General features: G+C 37.9%; 1 protein-coding gene across 3 annotated transcripts in view; it reads left to right on the top strand.

Annotated features, from left to right (window-relative positions):
- Positions 1-19,703, top strand: part of ALG6 (ALG6 alpha-1,3-glucosyltransferase) — a 71,256-nt gene that overhangs the window by 22,963 nt on the left and 28,590 nt on the right. For all 3 annotated transcript variants that reach the window (XM_028106922.1, XM_028106920.1, XM_028106921.2), the window contains exons 4-9: positions 6,491-6,580; positions 8,086-8,174; positions 10,941-11,023; positions 11,655-11,719; positions 16,017-16,202; positions 16,790-16,925. In XM_028106922.1, coding sequence (XP_027962723.1) covers positions 6,491-6,580; positions 8,086-8,174; positions 10,941-11,023; positions 11,655-11,719; positions 16,017-16,202; positions 16,790-16,925 — 649 coding nt within the window. The remainder of the gene's footprint in view (positions 1-6,490; positions 6,581-8,085; positions 8,175-10,940; positions 11,024-11,654; positions 11,720-16,016; positions 16,203-16,789; positions 16,926-19,703) is intronic.

Raw genomic sequence — 19,703 nt, 5'->3', positions numbered from 1 at the left:
TTAACTTTAAAAGTGTTAATTTTTTTGTTTTTTAAAGATTTTATTTATTTATTTGACAGAGAGAGATAGCGAGAGCAGGAACACAAGCAGGGGGAGTGGAAGAGGGAGAAGCAGGCTTCCCCGTGGAGCAGAGACCCGGATGCGGGGCTCGATCGCAGGACCCCGGGATCATGACCTGAGGCGAAGGCGGGCGCTTAACAACTGAGCCACTCAAGCGCCCCTAAAAGTGTTAGTTTTGATAATTCTAAATTAAAAGAAAACTTGTATTATTTATTCATTGTGTATTATTTTAAGAAGGAAAATAGAACTTATTTCTTTAATTTTATGATAAATTTTATAATGAAAATTCCTTATGTGTGGAATCAGGACTTTTGGCATCAAGTGATAGGAAACTTGAGTAATAGTAGCTTAAGCAATAAAATAATTCAGTTATCTCAAGAAGTAGGTCATTGTAATGCTGGTAAAGTGGCTCAGTAATAACAATCCAGGACTTAGGCTTTTTCCATTCCTTCCTCTCTGCCATTCTTTCTTCTTGACATGTTGGCTTTTCATCCTGAGTGTACTCACTCCATGGTCAGTAGATGATTGCTCAGCCTACAAGCATTGTAACTTTATACAACCATGTTCAAGGCAAGAATAATAGGAATACCATCTTTCTACCTTTCTTTTTGTCAAGGAGCAAAATCTTTCCCACAGGACTTAGGCTTTTTCCATTCCTTCCTCTCTGCCATTCTTTCTTCTTGACATGTTGGCTTTTCATCCTGAGTGTACTCACTCCATGGTCAGTAGATGATTGCTCAGCCTACAAGCATTGTAACTTTATACAACCATGTTCAAGGCAAGAATAATAGGAATACCATCTTTCTACCTTTCTTTTTGTCAAGGAGCAAAATCTTTCCCACAGGACTTAGGCTTTTTCCATTCCTTCCTCTCTGCCATTCTTTCTTCTTGACATGTTGGCTTTTCATCCTGAGTGTACTCACTCCATGGTCAGTAGATGATTGCTCAGCCTACAAGCATTGTAACTTTATACAACCATGTTCAAGGCAAGAATAATAGGAATACCATCTTTCTACCTTTCTTTTTGTCAAGGAGCAAAATCTTTCCCACATTAATTAATTTTTTAAAAGATTTTATTTATTTATTTATTTGAAAGAGAGAGAGAATGAGAGAGAGCACATGAGAGGGGGGAGGGTCAGAGGGAGAAGCAGACTCCTCGCCGAGCAGGGAGCCCGATGCGGGACTCCAGGATCATGACCCAAGCCAGAGGCAGTTGCTCAACCAACTGAGCCACCCAGGCGCCCTAATTAATTAATTTTTAAAGATTTATTTATTGGGCGCCTGGGTGGCTCAGTTGGTTAAGCGACTGCTTTCGGCTCAGGTCATGATCCTGGAGTCCCGGGATTGAGTCCCACATCGGGCTAGCTGCTCAGCAGGGAGTCTCCTTCTCCCTCTGACCCTCTTCCCTCTCGTGCTTTCTATCTCTCATTCTCTCTCTCTCAAATAAATAAATAAAATCTTTAAAAAAAAAAAGATTTATTTATTGATTTGACAGAGAGTGAGCATAAGCAGGGAGAGCTGCAGAGGGAGAGGGAGAAGCAGGCTTCCCGCGGAGCAGGGAGCCTGATGCGGAGCTCGATCCCAGGGACCCTGGGATCACAATCCAATCCGAAGGCAGTTGCCCAACCAACTGAGCCACCCAGGCTCCCTTCTTTCCCACATTTAAAGCAATCATTATTAAAAAGAAATGGTTGGCTCAGTGCAGGCATGGTTTATACCTGGGGTTAGGGGAAGAGTCCACCTACCCTGAGCTTGTTGCTTTCTAAATGAAATCACAGTTTTATAAATCAAGAGAATTGGGGGGCACCTGGGTGGCTTAGTTGTTAGACATTGCCTTCGGCTCGGGTCATGGTCCCGGGGTCCTGGGATCGAGCCCCACATCGGGCTCCCTGCTTGGCGGGAAGTCTGCTTCTCCCTCTCCCACTGCCCCTGCTTGTGTTCCCTCTCTCGCTGTGTCCCTCTCTCTGTCAAATAAATAAATAAAATTAAAAAAAAAAGAATTGGTGGGCATAGTTGCTTATTTCAGCATTGTTTATAGTAATGAGAAACCTGAAATACTCTAAAATATCTTTTAGTAGGGGGCGCCTGGGTGGCTCAGTTGGTTAAGCGACTGCCTTCGGCTCAGGTCATGATCCTGGAGTCCCGGGATCGAGTCCCACATCGGGCTCCCTGCTCAGCAGGGAGTCTGCTTCTCCCTCTGACCCTTCCCCCTCTCATGTGCTCTCTCTCTCTCTCTCTCTCATTCTCTCTCTCTCGAATAAATAAATAAATAAAATCTTTAAAAAAAAATAAAATATCTTTTAGTAGGGGAATGATTAAATAAAGTATATTTTCCCTGTGCACATGTTTTTTCTAGGTAGATTCTTAGAAGTGTGGAATCTCTGAAGTAGTTTTAATGGATACCAACACTAGAATATCTTCTTTCCACATACATTTATCAACACTTAATAACACGGGACTTGTAAAATTTCCATTTTCTTGAGTACTTGTGATATTGAGCATCTTTTAATATATTTGCTGATCACCATATTTCTTCTCAAATTTGCATACTCATATCTTTTTTCCATGTTTTTGTTGGGTTGCTGATCTTTTTTATAATAATTTGTATGATTTTTAAATAAAGTTACAATAGTCTCCCATTACCCATGGGGCATAAGCTCCAATACCCCCAATGGATACCTGAAGCTATTGATAACACCAAACCCTATAGGCTATGGTTTTTCCTATACATTCATACCAATGATAATGTTTAATTCATAAATAAGCAGAGTAAAAGATTAATAACAACAATTAGTAATAAAATAGAATATTTATCACAATGTACTGTAATAAAAGTTACATGAATGTGTTTCTCTCTCTCAAAATATCTTATTAGACTGTACTCACTTTTTTCTTGTGATGATGTGAGATGATAAAAGGTCTATGGGATGAGATGAAGTGAGATGAATGACATAGGCATTGTGATATAGCATTAAGCTACTGTTGACCTCCTGAGGATACGTGAGGAGGACAACCTGCTTGCAGACTGCAGTTGACCACTGGTAACTGTAATCACAGAGAGTAAACTGTGGATAAGGGAAGACTACTGTATATTAATTTTCTATGCTGTGTTAACAAATGACCACAAATGGTAATTACTTAAACACATATTTTTTAATCACAAAGGTTTTTTTAGGTCAAAAGTCTAGGCATGGCTTAGCTTGATATTCTGCTCAGGGCCTCCGAAGGCTGCATGTAATCCTGCTGTTAGCGGGGGCTCTAGTCTTCTCAGAGGTTCAATTGCAGAAGCAACCATTACCAAGGTACCTCCGGCTGTTGGCAGAATGAATTTTCTTGCATCTATAAGATGGGGGCTTCAGTTTCTTGTTGGAAGCTACTCTCAGCTCCTAGAGTTTACTTGTAGTTTTTTGCCATGTGGCTTCTCCAATATGGTCACTTACTAAAACATGACAGCTTGCCTCTTCACAGTCAGTGGAAGGAGCCTTCTCTAGCATACTTGCTAACAAGATGGAATCTTACATATACATAAAACATAAGCACAAGAGTGACTTCTATCACCTTTGCCATATTCTGTTGGTTACAAGCAAGTCACAGGTCTTGCCCACGCTCAAGGTGAGGGGGTTGTACATACTCAGGGGTATGAACAACAGGAGATGGGGTTCATGATGACCTTAAAGTCTGTCTGCTACAACAGTATTCTATGTTTTAATAATTTTTCTTGTGTGTGTGTGTGTGTGTGTGTGTGTGTGTGTGTGTGTGTATAAAATAAATATCTTCCTGTTCTTGTCTTTAAACTTTTCTTATGGTGTCTTTTTTCATATAAAAACTTTAAATTTTGATGTACAGAAGTTCTTTGAACTATTGTTGAAACTCTTCTGTAAGTTTGAAACTATTTCACTTTAAAATATATATTTTTTAAAAGCAAAAATACCCATGATTGTGGGTTGTATATTAGAAAAAAATGTATCTTGAAGTTAATAATAACACTCTTGAATGTAATTTCATAATTCATATGGCAGCCAATTTTTTTCTGACAAAACATCTACTGAGATTATATGGGGATTTGTTGGGAAAATACATTTCAACATATTGATAGCATTTATACAACTTTTCAGATATATCCAAAATATATAAAGCAGGAGAATTAACTAGTTGCTTTGTTTCTACTGGTAGATTTTGCAGCTTTACTTGAAACATTTATTTATTTTTAAAATATTTTATTTATTTATTTGAGAGAGAGACAGAGTGCGAGAGAGAGAGAGAAGGAGCAGGGGGCAGGGGGGAGGGGTAAATGGATGGGGAGAAGCAGACTCCCCGCTGAGCAGGGCGCCTGACATGAGGCTGGATACCAGGACCCTGGGATCATGACCTGAGCCAAAGGCAGACGCTTTACTGACTGAGCCACCCAGGCGCCCTACTTGAAACGTTTTAAAGCTGCTTTTTCCATAAAGGTTGTTAGCCCTGTCATTCTTTCTTCCCAGTTCAACTAGGGACTTTACTGTTAGTATGTATCTTTGCTGTCAGTGCCTCTTTTACTTATCTCCAGAGAATCTCAAGGTTAAGGTAAACAAAAAATAGCTTTTGTCTTATAAGAAACAGAAAACCAAATGAAATTGTATTGGTCAAAGTGGTTTTCCATTGCTAGATCCATTTCCAGTAGTTTTGTGGCTAATAGGCAGTTAAAACTACTATTGTGTATTTGTTGTATGTCAGGCAATGATTTAACAGCTTTATGTATTTAACCCAATCCTTCTACAACTCTGTGAGGTTGATGCAATAAAACTTTATGCCAGTGTACCTGGTAATAAGGTGAATTCGGAAATAACACAATTGGTGCCTATCTTCAGAGGGCACCAGAGAAGTGAGTCCTCTGGTCTCCACTCTTAGCCTGGCCCAGTTTCCCAGATTCAAGCTGTCAAAAGGAGCTCCAACTAACCTGGACATTCTTGGATTCACTACCTCTTGGCTTCAAGTTCCAGCCAGATATAGGACGTAGGGTGGTTCACATGGATGTCGCTCCTGGAGTGACAACTACTGCCAGATGGTACATACTATAGTACCCTATGCCCACATCTCTTGGCTGTGCAGCATGCCTTGATCATTTTATTAATCCCCATCCCTTCCATACAAACCTACAATTTATGTGACTAAACAAAGCAGACCTTCTGAAGATGAACAATAGATTATTTAATGACATTGAATGTTTATTTTTTTTATTTTTTGAAGATTTTATTTATTTGACAGAGAGAGACACAGCGAGAGAGGGAACACAAGCAGGGGGAGCAGGAGAGGGAGAAGCAGGCTCCCGGCTGAGCAGGGAGCCTGATGCGGGGCTCGATCCCAGGACCCTGGGATCATGACCTGAGCTGAAGGCAGACACTTAACGACTGAGCCACCCAGGTGCCCTTGAATGTTAATTTAAAAGAAAAAATTTTAATCCCAAATTAAGAGATTGTGACACTAAAAAATTGTGACCCATTTGAAACAGGTTATGAACACGGATTATTTGTGAGTTATATAGTTTGGTCTCCATTACTGTAAATTATTCTTAGGACTGAGAAAATAAGTTGGATAGAAGAAGCTCCTTAGTTATAAAGGATATAATTAAGGAATCTGTTTATGTAAACTTAGTTTTCATTTCTTCAGTCATAGTAGTTGTATATCGTGCCTTCCCATTTTGGCCAACTTTAGGAGTCTATTAATTTACAGATGTTAGACCTAGTTTTCTTCCTCAGTTCACAGAATCTTGCATGTAATAGGCTCTCATTATAAGTTGGTTAAATTGTTTTCAAAGTCTTACTGAAAGTCTACCTGTTCTGGGGTGCCTGGTTCTCTCAGTTGGTAGAGCATGTGACTCTTGATCTCGGGGTTGTGAGTTTGAGCCCCATGTTGGGTGTAGAGATTACTTAAAAATCCTAAAAAAAAAAAAAAGTACCTGTTCCATGAGGTATTTCTCTTTACATAAATCAAATCTTTGTGTGTTCTTTGTTACTGATATTTTTACTTTTTTAAATTGATTTTATATTGTTTCTCTAATTTGTTAGATTATCAGAAGTGAATGATCTTTCTTTGTTGCATATTTTTTGTTGTGTACATGTTAATCATCAATTTATTAATAGAGTGACAGTAAGTTCTGGTTTGCTTGGTACAAACTTGGTTTACATTTCTTGTTGTGGCTTAATTATTAATAACTTCCTCTTTTACTCTCAAGAGTGTCTTGGTTTAGACAATAAATTATTTACTTACTCTACTCAAAAACTTGTGATTTCACAAAAAATTTTAAGTGAAGGGGAATAGACAAAAGTTTAGATGAATTTTTTTGACCTTGAATAACATTTTTTCATTTTAATTATATTAAATGAGATATTAAATTATAAGTCTATTTCTTGAATATTGATTAATGGAATGTTGCTTTCATTTTTTTTTCCAGGTATTTTAACAGTAGTGATAACAATTTACAGTATTGGGGATTGGATTATCCGCCTCTTACAGCCTATCATAGTCTTTTATGTGCATATGTGTAAGTCTTTCTTACTTTTTTTTTTATTTTTGAGAGAGAGAGAGAGAGAATGTGTGCGAGTGAGGGGAGGGGCAGAGGGAGAGGGAGAGAGAATCCTAAGCAGGCTCCAGGCTCAGCACGGAGTCTGATGTGGGACTCGACCCCACGACCCTGAGATTGTGAGGTGAGCCAAAATCAGGAGTCGGTTGCCTAACCAACTGAGCCACTCAGGTGCCCCAGTGTTTCTTCCTTAATGTAGCTACATATTTATGCCCTTAGCAGGTTTAGTAAGAAACAGTGAAATCTGTTGAATAGAGGAAAGATTGTTTGTAGCTACTTTTGCATCGTGGTTTATAAAGCAGTATACCTGGGGTGCCTGGGTGGCTCAGTCAGTTGGGTGTCTGCCTTTAGCTCAGATCATGATCCCAGGGTCCTGGAATCGAGTTCCATGTTGGGCTCCCTACTCAGCAGGGAGCCTGCTTCTCCCTCTGTCTGCTGGTCCCCCTGGTTGTGCTCCCCCACCCCCTCTGTCAAATAGAAAAATAAAATCTTAAAAAAATAAAGACTATACCTTTGCAATTGGGTTGTAAGTAAGTTAACTATCAAAGTTTGAATATTTCCATAATTTCTTTGAAGGACAGGCTAGAAAGAAAGGTAAAAATCTATCTTTGTTTTGAAGCCAAGATTCTACCAATTATACATGGGCACTGACAAATATATCTAATATGGTTAGTTGTGTATAGCAAAGCTTTTTTTCTGGAATGGACTATTTATATTTTGTAGAAATTAGCTTCCTGGATTAAAAATAAGTCCCCAAAATCAGAGGGGGAGATGAACCATGAGGGACTATGGACTCTGAAAAACAAACTGAGGGTTCTAGAGGGGAGGGAGGTGGGGGGATGGGTTAGCCTGGTGATGGGTATTAAAGAAGGCACGTTCTGCGTGGAGCACTGGGTGTTATACGCAAACAATGAGTCAAAAACTGATGATATAATATATGGTGATTAACATAACATAATAAAAAAATAAGTCCCCAAAGTTCATGATAATCAGTTATACTTTGCAGTGTTCAGAGTAATGCAGTATGGTTGAGAAGTTGTCTTGACAGTTATGTTTAGTTTTATGGAAGGATTTATAATTAGTAGCTATTTATTGTTATCAACTGTTATAACTGAGAAGATTATAAACTATAAAACATGATCCTTTAGTAGTAACCAAAGGATAAATCAAATAAACAAATAAATGAAATGTGACACATCAGGTTGTTTTTACACTGAAAGAATTGTGAAGGTAGGGCTTTTTGTGACATGTTACATGGTTTTGTTGGAAGGTGAGTGAGGTAGACCCTGTGTTATAGCTTAAGTCAGTTTCACATGATTAAATAAAAAAAGTAAAGCTTAGGCCTCGACTCTCTCACTTTATAAGAGCAATGGCCACTTCTTGAGATAGATTCATATGTCCTCAGATGTTGTTATTGCTGAAAGTGGCAAGTAATACTGTATATGTATATATGCTTTGATTTTCAGGGCAAAGTTCATAAATCCAGACTGGATTGCTCTCCATTCATCACGTGGATATGAGAGTCAGGCACATAAGCTCTTTATGCGCACCACAGGTAAAAGAGCAACAAAGTGTTGATTTTCTGAATCAAATTTTGATTTAAAAAAATATTTTGGACAAACTGATAAAAAGTTCTATTGTTCTTACTGACTTTTAATATTGTATAACTATATGTATACATATATATGTATAATACAAGACCAAATGTTTAAGCTAAAGACAAAAGAATAGAAAGGAATCATTCTGGGTGCTTTTCACTTATTATTATCTCAATTCATCTAACACCCAAATGAGCTAAATATTATTATTATCCTTACTTTAATCTGAGGAGGTAGAGGCACAGTTGAATGATGCTAATAGCTTACCTGAGGTCAGATAGCCATATATTGAAGTTTTAGTTGTTTAGCTGCTGCTTTACTATCTTAATTCCACATCCCTTTAACCTTTTTCTTAAAGTAAACCTTTTGGTTGTATCTCATACATTGTATTGCTGTGCATTTTTGCTAAATTAAATAATCCATTCAACAAATATTTATTTTTTTTTAAAGATTTTATTTATTTATTTGACACAGAGAGAGAGAGAGAGCACAGGCGGGGGGAGCAGCAGGCAGAGGGAGAGGGAGAAGCAGGCTCCCCGAGGAGCAGGGAGCCTGATGTGGGACCCGATCCCAGGATCCGGGGATCATGACCTGAGCCGAAGGCAGCGCTTAACCAACTGAGCCACCCAGGCGCCTCAACAAATGTTTATTGAGCATCTATTGTGTGGTGTATTGTGTGGTGTTCTAAGAGCTTGAAAGTAATAAGATTAGATTTCTTTAAAAGCTTTGTTTTAAGTTTATTTACTTAAGTAATCTCTACACCCAGTGTGGCGCTCAAACTTACCACCCCGAGATCAAGAATTGTGTGCTCCTCCGACTGAGCCAGCCAGGTGCCCCTAATTGCTTAATTTTTTAAAAGTTTTATTTAGAGAGAGAGCCTGAGCAGGGGGAGAGGCAGAGGGAGAGGGAGAGAGAGAATCTCAAGCTGACTCCCAGCTGAGCGTGGAGCCTGATGCAGGGCTCCATCTCACAACCCTAAGATCATGACCTGAGCTGAAATCAAGAGTTGGACTCTTTTTTTTTTTGTTAAGATTTTATTTATTTATTTGAGAGTGAGAGAGAGAGCATGAGAGCAGGGTGAGGGACAGAGGGAGAAGCAGACTCCCTGCTGAGCAGGGAGTCCAATGCAGGGCTCAGTCCCTGGACCCTGGGATCATGACCTGAGCTGAAGGTAGATGCTCAACCGACAGAGCTACCCAGGGCTTCCCCCCGCACCCCAATTTCTTTAAAAGCTTTGCATGACTTAGACTTTAATGCTCCTCTATACCTTTTACTTAGTCTAAATTTACTCAGAGTTTGTTCTCTTTATCATTCATCCAGTCATGGAATCTCAGGCCCAAGAGATTATTTTGCCTGTTGTTCCCTCTGCCATACCACTCTCCTTTCCCCCTCATCAGTGCTTTAATCTTCTCTGAACTGCATACTCACTGGAAGATTATTTAACTTCTGAACCAATACCTGTATCTGCAGGAAACTCACAACCTTTAGAAACAGTCTTTTCTATTTTCAGAGAGCCCTAATCATTAAACATTTCCTTCTTTTATTTCTTTTTTAGAAGATTTATTTATTTATTTTGAAAGATAGAGAATGTGCATGAGTGGGAGGGGCAAAGAGAGAGGGAGAAAGAATCCCAAGCAGACTCCATGCCAAGTGTGGAGCCTAACATAGGGCTTGATCTCACGACCCTGAGACCTTGACCGAATAGGAAACCAAGAGTCGGTCACCCAACCGACTGTGCCACCCATGCACCCTTAAACATTTCCTTCTTACGTTATACCTCCACTCATCACTTTAGGTTCTGTTTCCTTGGGCTACATAGAACGAGTCTGATCCTTTGTATACCTAACACCCTACAAACATTTGAAGTCACCTCTTCTTCAGGTTAAATATTCTTAGATACATTAACTATTTCTTAGATGGCCAGCTTGTTGAGTATGATTATGACTTGAGGCCTCTGGTTGTGCTCCTTTGAATATATTCCATTTTGTCAGTGTGACCCTAAATGTGGCAGCTAGAGTTAAAAATAGATTGCATTCATCTAAAACTGACGGTTTACTGTCATTTACTTTATTCTGGACACCATAGTTAGTGTGGAACAAGAAAAAAATAGGCCCTTTGGATAGCTATTTTGTACTGTTGAAGAACTTAATGTATTTGTTTTTCTTTGTTCTAAAAGGACTGAACATTCCAAATTATGAATTTTTTTTAATTTTAAACTTTCTTTTTCAGTTTCCTCCTTACCTGAGTCTGTCAAGCTCTTTATATGCATTAATTAGCAAAAGTTTATGCAGTTTTTATAAATATTAACATTTAAGAAGGATTCTTACATGATTTGCCACATTTGAGGTACACTTCACACCAGATAATTTGGAGTATACAGATGCTGGGGAAAAATGTTTTCCTTTTCTTTGAGTATTCTTAATTTTTAAGTCTCAGAGCAAAGAGAGAATTAGTTTTGGACACATCTAACTGACTTAATACGTGAATTTGTTAGAGAAAATTAGGGGACTCTTAATCATAATTGTAGCACCATAGCAATTGAAATTAGGCAGAGGTGAAGGGAATGAATGGAAAGGGCTAGATGTAAAGGCCTTGTCCATAGTGGGTGAGAGCCCTCTGTTAACAGAATTCCCACTCGAGCTTGGAGCGGGGAGGATGGCACTTAATAGGTTATTGTAAATCCTAATGGACTCATGTTTAAAATGATTTACTTGTTTTTTCAGTGTTAATTGCTGATTTGCTGATTTATATACCTGCAGTGGTGTTATACTGTTGTTGTTTAAAAGAAATCTCAACCAAGAAAAAGGTAAGTCTTAAAGCAACCTGAAATGTCATCTCTGAAATGTTTTATTGGCTTAACTATTAAAGTATAGAGCTTATAGAAGCCATGCTTTGGGCAATAGGCTGTTGTAGAGCAGGGATTCTTTTGTTAATTAATTTTCATTTAGAAAACATCAACTTATCTTAGACTAATAATTTTAACGTTCGACTCTAGTAATAAGATGCATTGAATTTGAGAAGTTATGTACTGCTGAATTGACAGCATGCTGAATTTATGGCTTTACTGGTAAATCTGAATTTTGAATTGGCTTGTGAGAATGACTAAACTGGAAGGAATTTTGAGAAGTCATTGTATATTCTCTTATTCCATTTAACCGATATTCCTTTGGGTCAATCATTAGATTAACTTCTTTGATTTGTATATCAATAAGTGCTTTCTCTGACAAATATCTTTTAGTGTTTTTTTTTTCCTTTTTACTGGGGTATCCTATGTCACCTCCGTGAAAACTTCAGTCTTTAGAGAATTGTTTTGTAAATAGGAATATTTTGGTAAATAGAAGGTGGGGGGGGACATTTGCTGTGATAAATCAAACAACAGTTTTACCCTGTTTGATTTGAGTAACAATATTTCTTTCTCACAATATTTTTCTTTACAGATTGCTCATGCATTATGCATATTGCTGTATCCAGGCCTTATTCTTATCGACTATGGACATTTTCAGTATCCTTTACTAATTTAGGAATGAAGTCAGATGCATATTTTTGAAATCTGGGCTTAGTGTGTATAATGTTGTCATCCAGTAATGTCTTATTTGCTAGGGTACTTGCTTATGTAAACTATTTTTCACAACAATATAAAAGACTCTTTTCACCAAGCTTTTATTTTAAGGGTAAAGTACAGATTTATTGAAAGTAGAATTGCTGTTTTACACCCTTTAGCTTGGGAACAAAATGTGGGTCATGGATTAGCTCTTCTGGAGAGTTGGAAAAAGAGTGCAAGTATGGTTATGCTCTCCTAATTCTAAGGAGGTATCACCTATCTTCTGTCTTTTGTAAAGGTCATCCAACACTGACAAAAGGAAAACAATCTTATAGTTTTTCGAGTTTTAAACCAAAGTGTTTCTCTTACAGATAGTGGTAACTGCAAGCTTTGGGGAACTAAAATTGAATAATTATAATTTATGTGGATTTTATGCGTGTAATTTTTTGAAGTGTAAAATAAGGAGCGTTTAAACAAATCTTAGAGGAAAGTTGATAAAATCTGGACATGGCTCTCCAGCTTGTCTTCGGATGTGTGAACTGTTACTGTCTGTCCCCATCTGTCCCCAAAAGAAAAAAAAAAGATAATCTGCAGCAACATGATTGATTAATAGCTTTTCCTTTTGAAGCCAATCTGTTTTAGTTATAATAAATTTAATATGTGTATTTGTCAAAAGACTTGCAAAAGATTTAAATCAGAGTTTTTATTCTGTCCACTTTCCAAGTTGACTTTTTCGTTTCTTTGTTTTACATTTTGGGATCATGGCCATCTGATACTCTGGTAATATCAAGAACACTGATTTAAAGAAAAATTATTTACAAGATTTTTAAAACTGTATTTACTTTGAAATGTAACAGTCATATAGAAAAGTGCACAAAATGTAAATGTGTAGCTCAGTGCATTGACAAACTGTTACCTGTGTCAAAAAAACTGAACGTTGCTTTTATCCAGCATCTACACTTGTACAACTGCCAAGTGCTTTTGTCTTTCTTTCCCAAAGATAGCCACATACTAACTGCTAATCTTATAGTTTAGTTTTCCTCCTTTTCTGGACTTTCTAGAAGAGAGACAGCACAATAGGTATTCCTTTGTGATTGGTATTTTTGATTCAACATTTGTGAGAGTTTTTCATGTACTTGTGTGTAGTTGTAGCTTGTTCACTTACATTGCTCTATATTCCATGGAGTGAATACACATAATTCTATTACTGAGAGACATTTGGATTGTTTCCAGGATTTGGCTATGATGAATATGCTGCTATGAACATTCTTGTAAATGTCTCTTTGTACACATTACATATATATTTTTTTGTTTTTTCTTTTTTTTAAGTAGAGCCCAACACAGGGCTTGAACTCATGACCCTGAGATCAACACCCAAGCTGATATCAAGAGTCAGACGCTTCACTGACAGAGCCACCTAGGTGCCCTAGATATATTTCTTATGAGTGGAATTGCTGAGTTATAGGGTGTGCACATGTTTATTTTTTTTAGAGCGGGAGAGAGGTGGGGAGGGGCAGAGGGAGAGAGAGAGAGAGACTCTTAAGCACGCTCTATGCCCAGTGTGGAGCTTGACGCAGGGCTTGATCTCACAACCCTGAGATCATGACCTGAGCTGAAATCTAGAGCCAGATGCTTAACTGACTGAGTCACCCAGGCACCCCAGGTATGCACATGTTTAATTTCAGATATTCCCTAATGATTTTTAAGCATGTTGTACCAATTAACACTCCCATTAGAAGCAATGTGGAATTTCCAGGTGCTCATCTTCATCAGCTGTCAGTCATTTTCATTTTAACCATTCTGGTGAATTTGTAGTGGTATCTCCTCTGTGATTAAAATCAAAGTCTTGAAGCTTTTGGGATTATGTCATTTTGTAGGGACACCTTTTTTTAACCACTATGTACTTTCCTCATTTTATTTGAGAGAGAATGAGAGAGCAAGCACATAAGAGGGGGGAGGGTCAGAGGGAGAAGCAGACTCCCTGCTGAGCAGGGAGCCCGATGTAGGACTCTATCCTGGGACTCCAGGATCATGATCCGAGCCGAAGGCCACCTAGGTGCCCCTTTTTATGTTTACTTATTGATTTGTTTAAGTAATCTCTGTGCCCAACGTGGGGCTTGAACTCACAACCCCGAGATCAAGAATCAGTGCTCTTCAGACTGAACCAGCCAGGCGCCCCACTTTGTATGCTTGTTTGTTTTTTTTTTTTAAGACTTTATTCATTTGAGAGAGAGACCACAAGCAGGGGGAGGGGCAGAGGGAGAGGGAGAAGCAGACTCCCCACTGAGCAGGGAGGCCGATGTGATGCAGGGCTCGATCCCAGGACCCCGGGATCATGACCTGAGCCAAAGGCAGACACTTAACTGACTGAGCCACCCAGGCGCCCCTGTATGTTTGTTTTGAGAATTAAGTGAATTATTATTTAATTATTATTTATAAATAAAACGGTACCTGGGAGATATTAAGCTCTATACGAGTATTGCTGTTATTATCTGTTGTTACTGCTGTTGCTGTTACTATTTTTTATTGTTTGGGCTCTGAAATTTAACATTGATTTGTTTAGGCATAGGTGTTTGCAACAATTGTTTTGGATACTCTGTGAGTCATTCTTTTTGAAGACTCATGTTCTTCAGTTCTGGGAAATTCTATTTCTTTGATGATTTTCTCACTTTATTCTTTCTTGAGCTTATTAGACAGATGTTAAAGCTTACACCTCTGTCTTTTTTTTTTAAGATTTACTTATTTATTAGAGAGAGAGTGTGTGCATGTGAGTGGGGGGAGGGGCAGAGGGAGAAGGAGAGAGAGAATCCCAAGCGGACTCCCCACTGAGCGTGGAGCCCTATGTGGGGCTTGATCTCATGACCCTGAGATCATGACCTGAGTCGAAATCAAGAGTCTGCTGCTTAACTGTCGGAGACATCCAAGTGCCCCTTCACCTCTGTCTTGAGCATCTCTTCATCTTTTTTAATGGTTTAGATGATCATGACTTTATCTCTAATACTTCTATTAAATTTCATTTATTTTATTAATCTCATCTTAAATTAGAATTTACTTTTTTTCTACTATTCCTTGAATTATTTCCATTCTTCTAGGGTCAGTTTTTTTCCCCTTTTCATTTTGTTTTTTTTTCTTGTTATAGGGTTTTCTAAAATGTCTGTTTGATCCTAATGTATCTATTCTTATTTAAGAATAAGGCAGAAGAAAAAGTTGCATGTGACTTCTCTGCACAGGAGTAAGGTGGAATTGGACGTCTCCATGTAGGCATTTTCATTTAATCCTCCTGTTTTCTTTTCAACTGTTACTCAAGCACTCTAACCTACTAGGTGTTTCTTGGTTCTCTAGGGGCTTGCAGAATGGATTGGCTCCTTGCTTGCTCAGGCTTCTTCTGCATTTTCTAAGCTCTGGCTTCTTTCATCCTATTTTATTTGTTATGCTTCTTTGTCCTCTGTCTTCTAGAAATGTGTTGAAATCTTCATCTGTTGTAACCCATCTTCCTATTCTCTTTACAGCTGTGAATATTTACTTTTAAAAATTCCCTACAAGGGTGCCTGGGTGGCTCAGTCGGTTAAGTGTCTGCCTTTGGCTCAGATCATGATCCCAGGGTCCTGGGATTGAGCCCCTCATTGGGCTTCCTGCTCTGTGGGGAGCCTGCTTCTCCCTCTCCCTCTGCCTGCCACTCCCCCTGCTTGTGTTCACGCTGTCAAATAAATAAATAAAATCTTTAAAAAAATAAAAAATAAAATTCCCTATCATTTTAAGGGGGTCTTGGGAAGAAGAGGTAAACGTGAGAGCTCAGCTCAACCATTTTGAACTGCAAAATCTAATTTGATGTTGTTTTACTATAATAAGGTTATTAGTTTCTGATCAAGAACATATATTAATTTATAATATTGATGCATATTATAGAGGAAAGTATGATAATATCAGTAGGTGTGTGTGTGTGTTTTACTTTGGAGCATTGTTTTCTCTAGATTTTGGTATGTTATAATAATACTGTGCAATAATCTAGCAGAAACAAAGCTATGTGTTAACTATTTAGTGATCTTTTAAATCTAAACAAATCAGTTGCTCTGTTTAGCAGTCGTTTTAATATATTTGAGGCCATTATATACTGTTTCATATTAGTTTATCACTTCAATACTTACAATTTCTGTTAGAAATAGCCTTCATTATATATTATTTTAAAATCACATAAAAAATATGCTCTCAAGATCTATCTCTTTTAATTATTGAGTTAATTTCCTTGACATAGGAACATATATAATTCTGTGAGTCTTGGCTTTGCTTTGTGGGGTGTTCTTGGAGTATCTTATGACTGGGACCTGCTAGGCTCACTGGCATTTTGCTTAGCTATAAATTATAAACAGATGGAACTTTACCATTCCTTGCCATTTTTTTGCTTCTTACTTGGCAAGTGTTTTAAAAAAGGCCTGAAAGGAAAGGGGTGAGTGGCTTTTAAACATCAGAATTTTAAAAAAGTACTTCAGAGAATTTATTTGGCATACTTACCAGAAAGAAGATGGTCTTTCATTTTGCCTTTAGATGATTTCTTATTAACGTGTTGACCATGGGGTGAGTTGGAAGAGAGATTAAGTCATGTTCTCTATTATTTTATTTTAAATTTTCCTAACTAGAGAAATATTTTGATCAATGTACACTTACTGGAGGTAATGTGGATTGGCTTGTTAGAGCATTGCTATGGATTTCACCCATTTAGAGCATATTACATTTTATATTTTTAGAAATACATCCCAATTTGACATTTTTCTTCATGGCTGCATTGGAAAGGCGTATAAGTTAAATGTTAATTAAGATAGTGATAGTCATTTTGTTGGAGAGCTATACATCTTAATAATTGTGAATTTCTTAACTCTGATTGGGTAGACTCCCATATTAAGCCTTTGTTAGTAGCATAGATCTATCATTACCATACATTTGTATTTATTATTAACTTTAGTGAGACTGAGACTGATTTCTCAGAATTATTAACCTCTCCCTGTCTAACTGGGTACCTTTGTTTTTTTGTTCTAGGTTTGTGTTGTTAATTAAGCTAGCTTGTACAGTTGTGGCTTCCTTTATTCTCTGCTGGCTGCCATTCTTTACAGAAAGGGAGCAAACGCAGCAGGTTCTGAGAAGACTCTTCCCAGTTGATCGTGGATTATTTGAGGTATGTTTAAAAACTTTCTTCTCACTCCTTTCTGTTAACACTGCCTTTGCTGTGACCTCTGGGGATTTCATGTAGAAGACACACAAGGAATAGTAACTTTAGCTGCTCTCCTTGCAGTCATTCCTTGCCAGTCATTTAATCCAGTATATAACCTCTAGCTCGGCTGGCATGTTCTAGTACAGTAAGTGAATAGATAATATTTATGCATCATGAAATCCATAATTAAATTACATATTTTTCTTTTTTTATTTTAATTTTTATTTATTTATTTTTTAAGATTTTATTTATTTATTTGACAGAGAGAGAGACAGCGAAAGAGGGAACACAAGCAGGGGGAGTGGGAGAGGGAGAAGCAGGCTTCCCGCCAAGCAGGGAGCCCGATGCGGGGCTTGATCCCAGGACCCTGGGATCATGACCTGAGCCGAAGGCAGTCGCCCAACCAACTGAGCCACCCAGGCGCCCCTAAATTATATATTTTTCTAATGAAATAATATCCATAGTGAAAGACAGCATGAGAAGTTGCAGCTACAATGTTAACAGCTCTGATTTTTTGGTTTATATTCTCTTTTTAGTCTTAGGAAATTATTTATTAAACTAATAATCATGTTTGCTTCAGCAAGATCTCATAATTCCTTATATAACCTTCATCCATAGTAATTTTTAATGAGAATCTTTCATTAATGCTAGCTTAATCGCTCTTGTTAAACTTTTATTACATGGATAATTTGATGATTTAGATTTAGTAATTAAATTAAACAAACCGTTTTTCTGAAACAAAAAGGCCTTTTAATAAAGTTAGAGACAACATATTTATAGATAATTTGCTTTTGATAAACATTTCTTTTAAAAAGAATTAGAAAAGCATATATATCTTTCTAATTTTTTTTTAAAAGATTTTATTTATTTGAGAGAGAGAGCAGAAGCAGGGGAAGCAGCAGGCAGGGGAGAGGGAGAAGCAGGCTTCCCCCGGAGCAGGGAGCCTGATGCGGGGCTTGATCCCAGGACCCTGGGATCATGACCTGAGCCGAAGGCAGATGCTTAACGACTGAGTCACCCAGGTGCCCCTATATCTTTCTAATTTTTGAATATATAAATTGCTATAGATTATCTTTCAGTGGATCTATAGGAAGATGGTAGCAGCATTTTGAAAGAGATCAAGAAAGAGTTTGGTGTTGTGATGGAACAGGAATATGCGACTTACATGTTGATGGGGATACTGGTGCTACTGATAGTGATAATCACAAATAATCAGTATTACTGTTACCACTCTTACTTACTAGGTACCACATACTTCACATGTGATTTTATTTGATTCTTATAATAGCTCTGACTGAGCTATTGTATCCATTTTACAGATCAGAAAACTGAGGTCAGAGATTCATGTAGCTTGTACATGGCAGAGCAGTGGTTTGAATTTTGAAAATTGTGTTCTTTACTTTTTTTTTTTCCCCTTAACTTCTTTCGATTTCCTCAACCTTAAAACCTATATAAAGAAAAGTTAATTCCCCATCTAAACTGCTTGGTTATCTGCTTTGCCTTCCATTTCAGAAATAGTATTTATCATGATAATTATAAAAATAAGTATCATACATGTTTGATGGTGTTGCTGGCCACCTCCATTCACTTATTGCCCTCAAAATCTGAAGAGCATTTTCTTTGATTGACAGAGGGAAGTGGGATGGATAGTTACTTTCTTTTTTTTTTGAATGATTAAAAAACAGATTTTTTAAAAATTTTATTATGTTATGTTAATCACCATACCTTACATCATTAGTTTTTCATGTAGTATTCCATGATTCATTGTTTGCATGTAACGCCCAGTGCTCCATTCAATACATGCCCTCTTTAATACCCATCACCAGGCTAACCCATCCCCCACCCCCCTCCCCTCTAGAACCCTCAGTTTGTTTCTCAGAGTCCATAGTCTCTCATGGTTCATCTCCCCCTCCGATTCCCCCCTTCACTCTTCCCCTCCTGCTAGCTTCTTCTTTTTTTTGACATATAATGTGTTATTTGTTTCAGAGATACAGGACTGTGATTCATCAGTCTTACACAATTCACAGCGCTCACCATAGCACATACCCTCCCCAAAGTCTGTCACCCAGTCACCCCATCCCTACCATCCCTCACCACTCCAGCAACCCTCAGTTTGTTTCCTGAGATTAAGAATTCCTCATATCAGTGAGATCATCTGGTACGTGTCTTTCTCTGATTGACTTGTTTCACTTAGCATAATACCCTCTAGTTCCATCCAAGTCGTTGCAAATGGCAAGATTTTGGTTTTTTTAATGGCTACGTAATATTCCATTTTATATATATACCACATCTTCTTTATCCATTCATCTGTTGATGGACATCTTGAGTCTTTCCATAGTTTAGCTATTATGGACATTGCTGCTATAAACATTGGGGTGCACGTAACCCTTTGGATCCCTACATTTGTATCTTTGGGGTAAATACCCAGTAGTGCAATTGCTGGGTCGTAGGGTAGCTCTATTTTCAACTTTTTGAGGAACCTCCATACTGTTTTCCAGAGTGGCTGCACCAGCTTACATTCCCACCAACAGTGTAGGAGGGTTCCCCTTTCTCCGCATCCTCGCCAACATCTGTCGTTTCCTGACTTGTTAATTTTAGCCATTTTGACTGGTGTGAGGTGGTATCTCACTGAGGTTTTGATTTGGATTTCCCTGATGCTGAGCGATGCTGAGTACTTTTTCATGTGTCTGTGGGCCATTTGGATGTCTTCTTTGGAAAAATGTCTGTTCATGTCTTTTGCCC

This window comes from Eumetopias jubatus, unplaced genomic scaffold, assembly GCF_037043125.1.
Source record: "Eumetopias jubatus isolate StellerSeaLion01/CBP00866 unplaced genomic scaffold, mEumJub1_p1.0 scaffold_4, whole genome shotgun sequence".
Taxonomy (NCBI): Eukaryota; Metazoa; Chordata; class Mammalia; order Carnivora; family Otariidae; genus Eumetopias; species Eumetopias jubatus.
The sequence above is the reverse complement of the archived record's forward strand: the minus strand, read 5'-3'. Positions and strand labels throughout refer to the sequence as shown.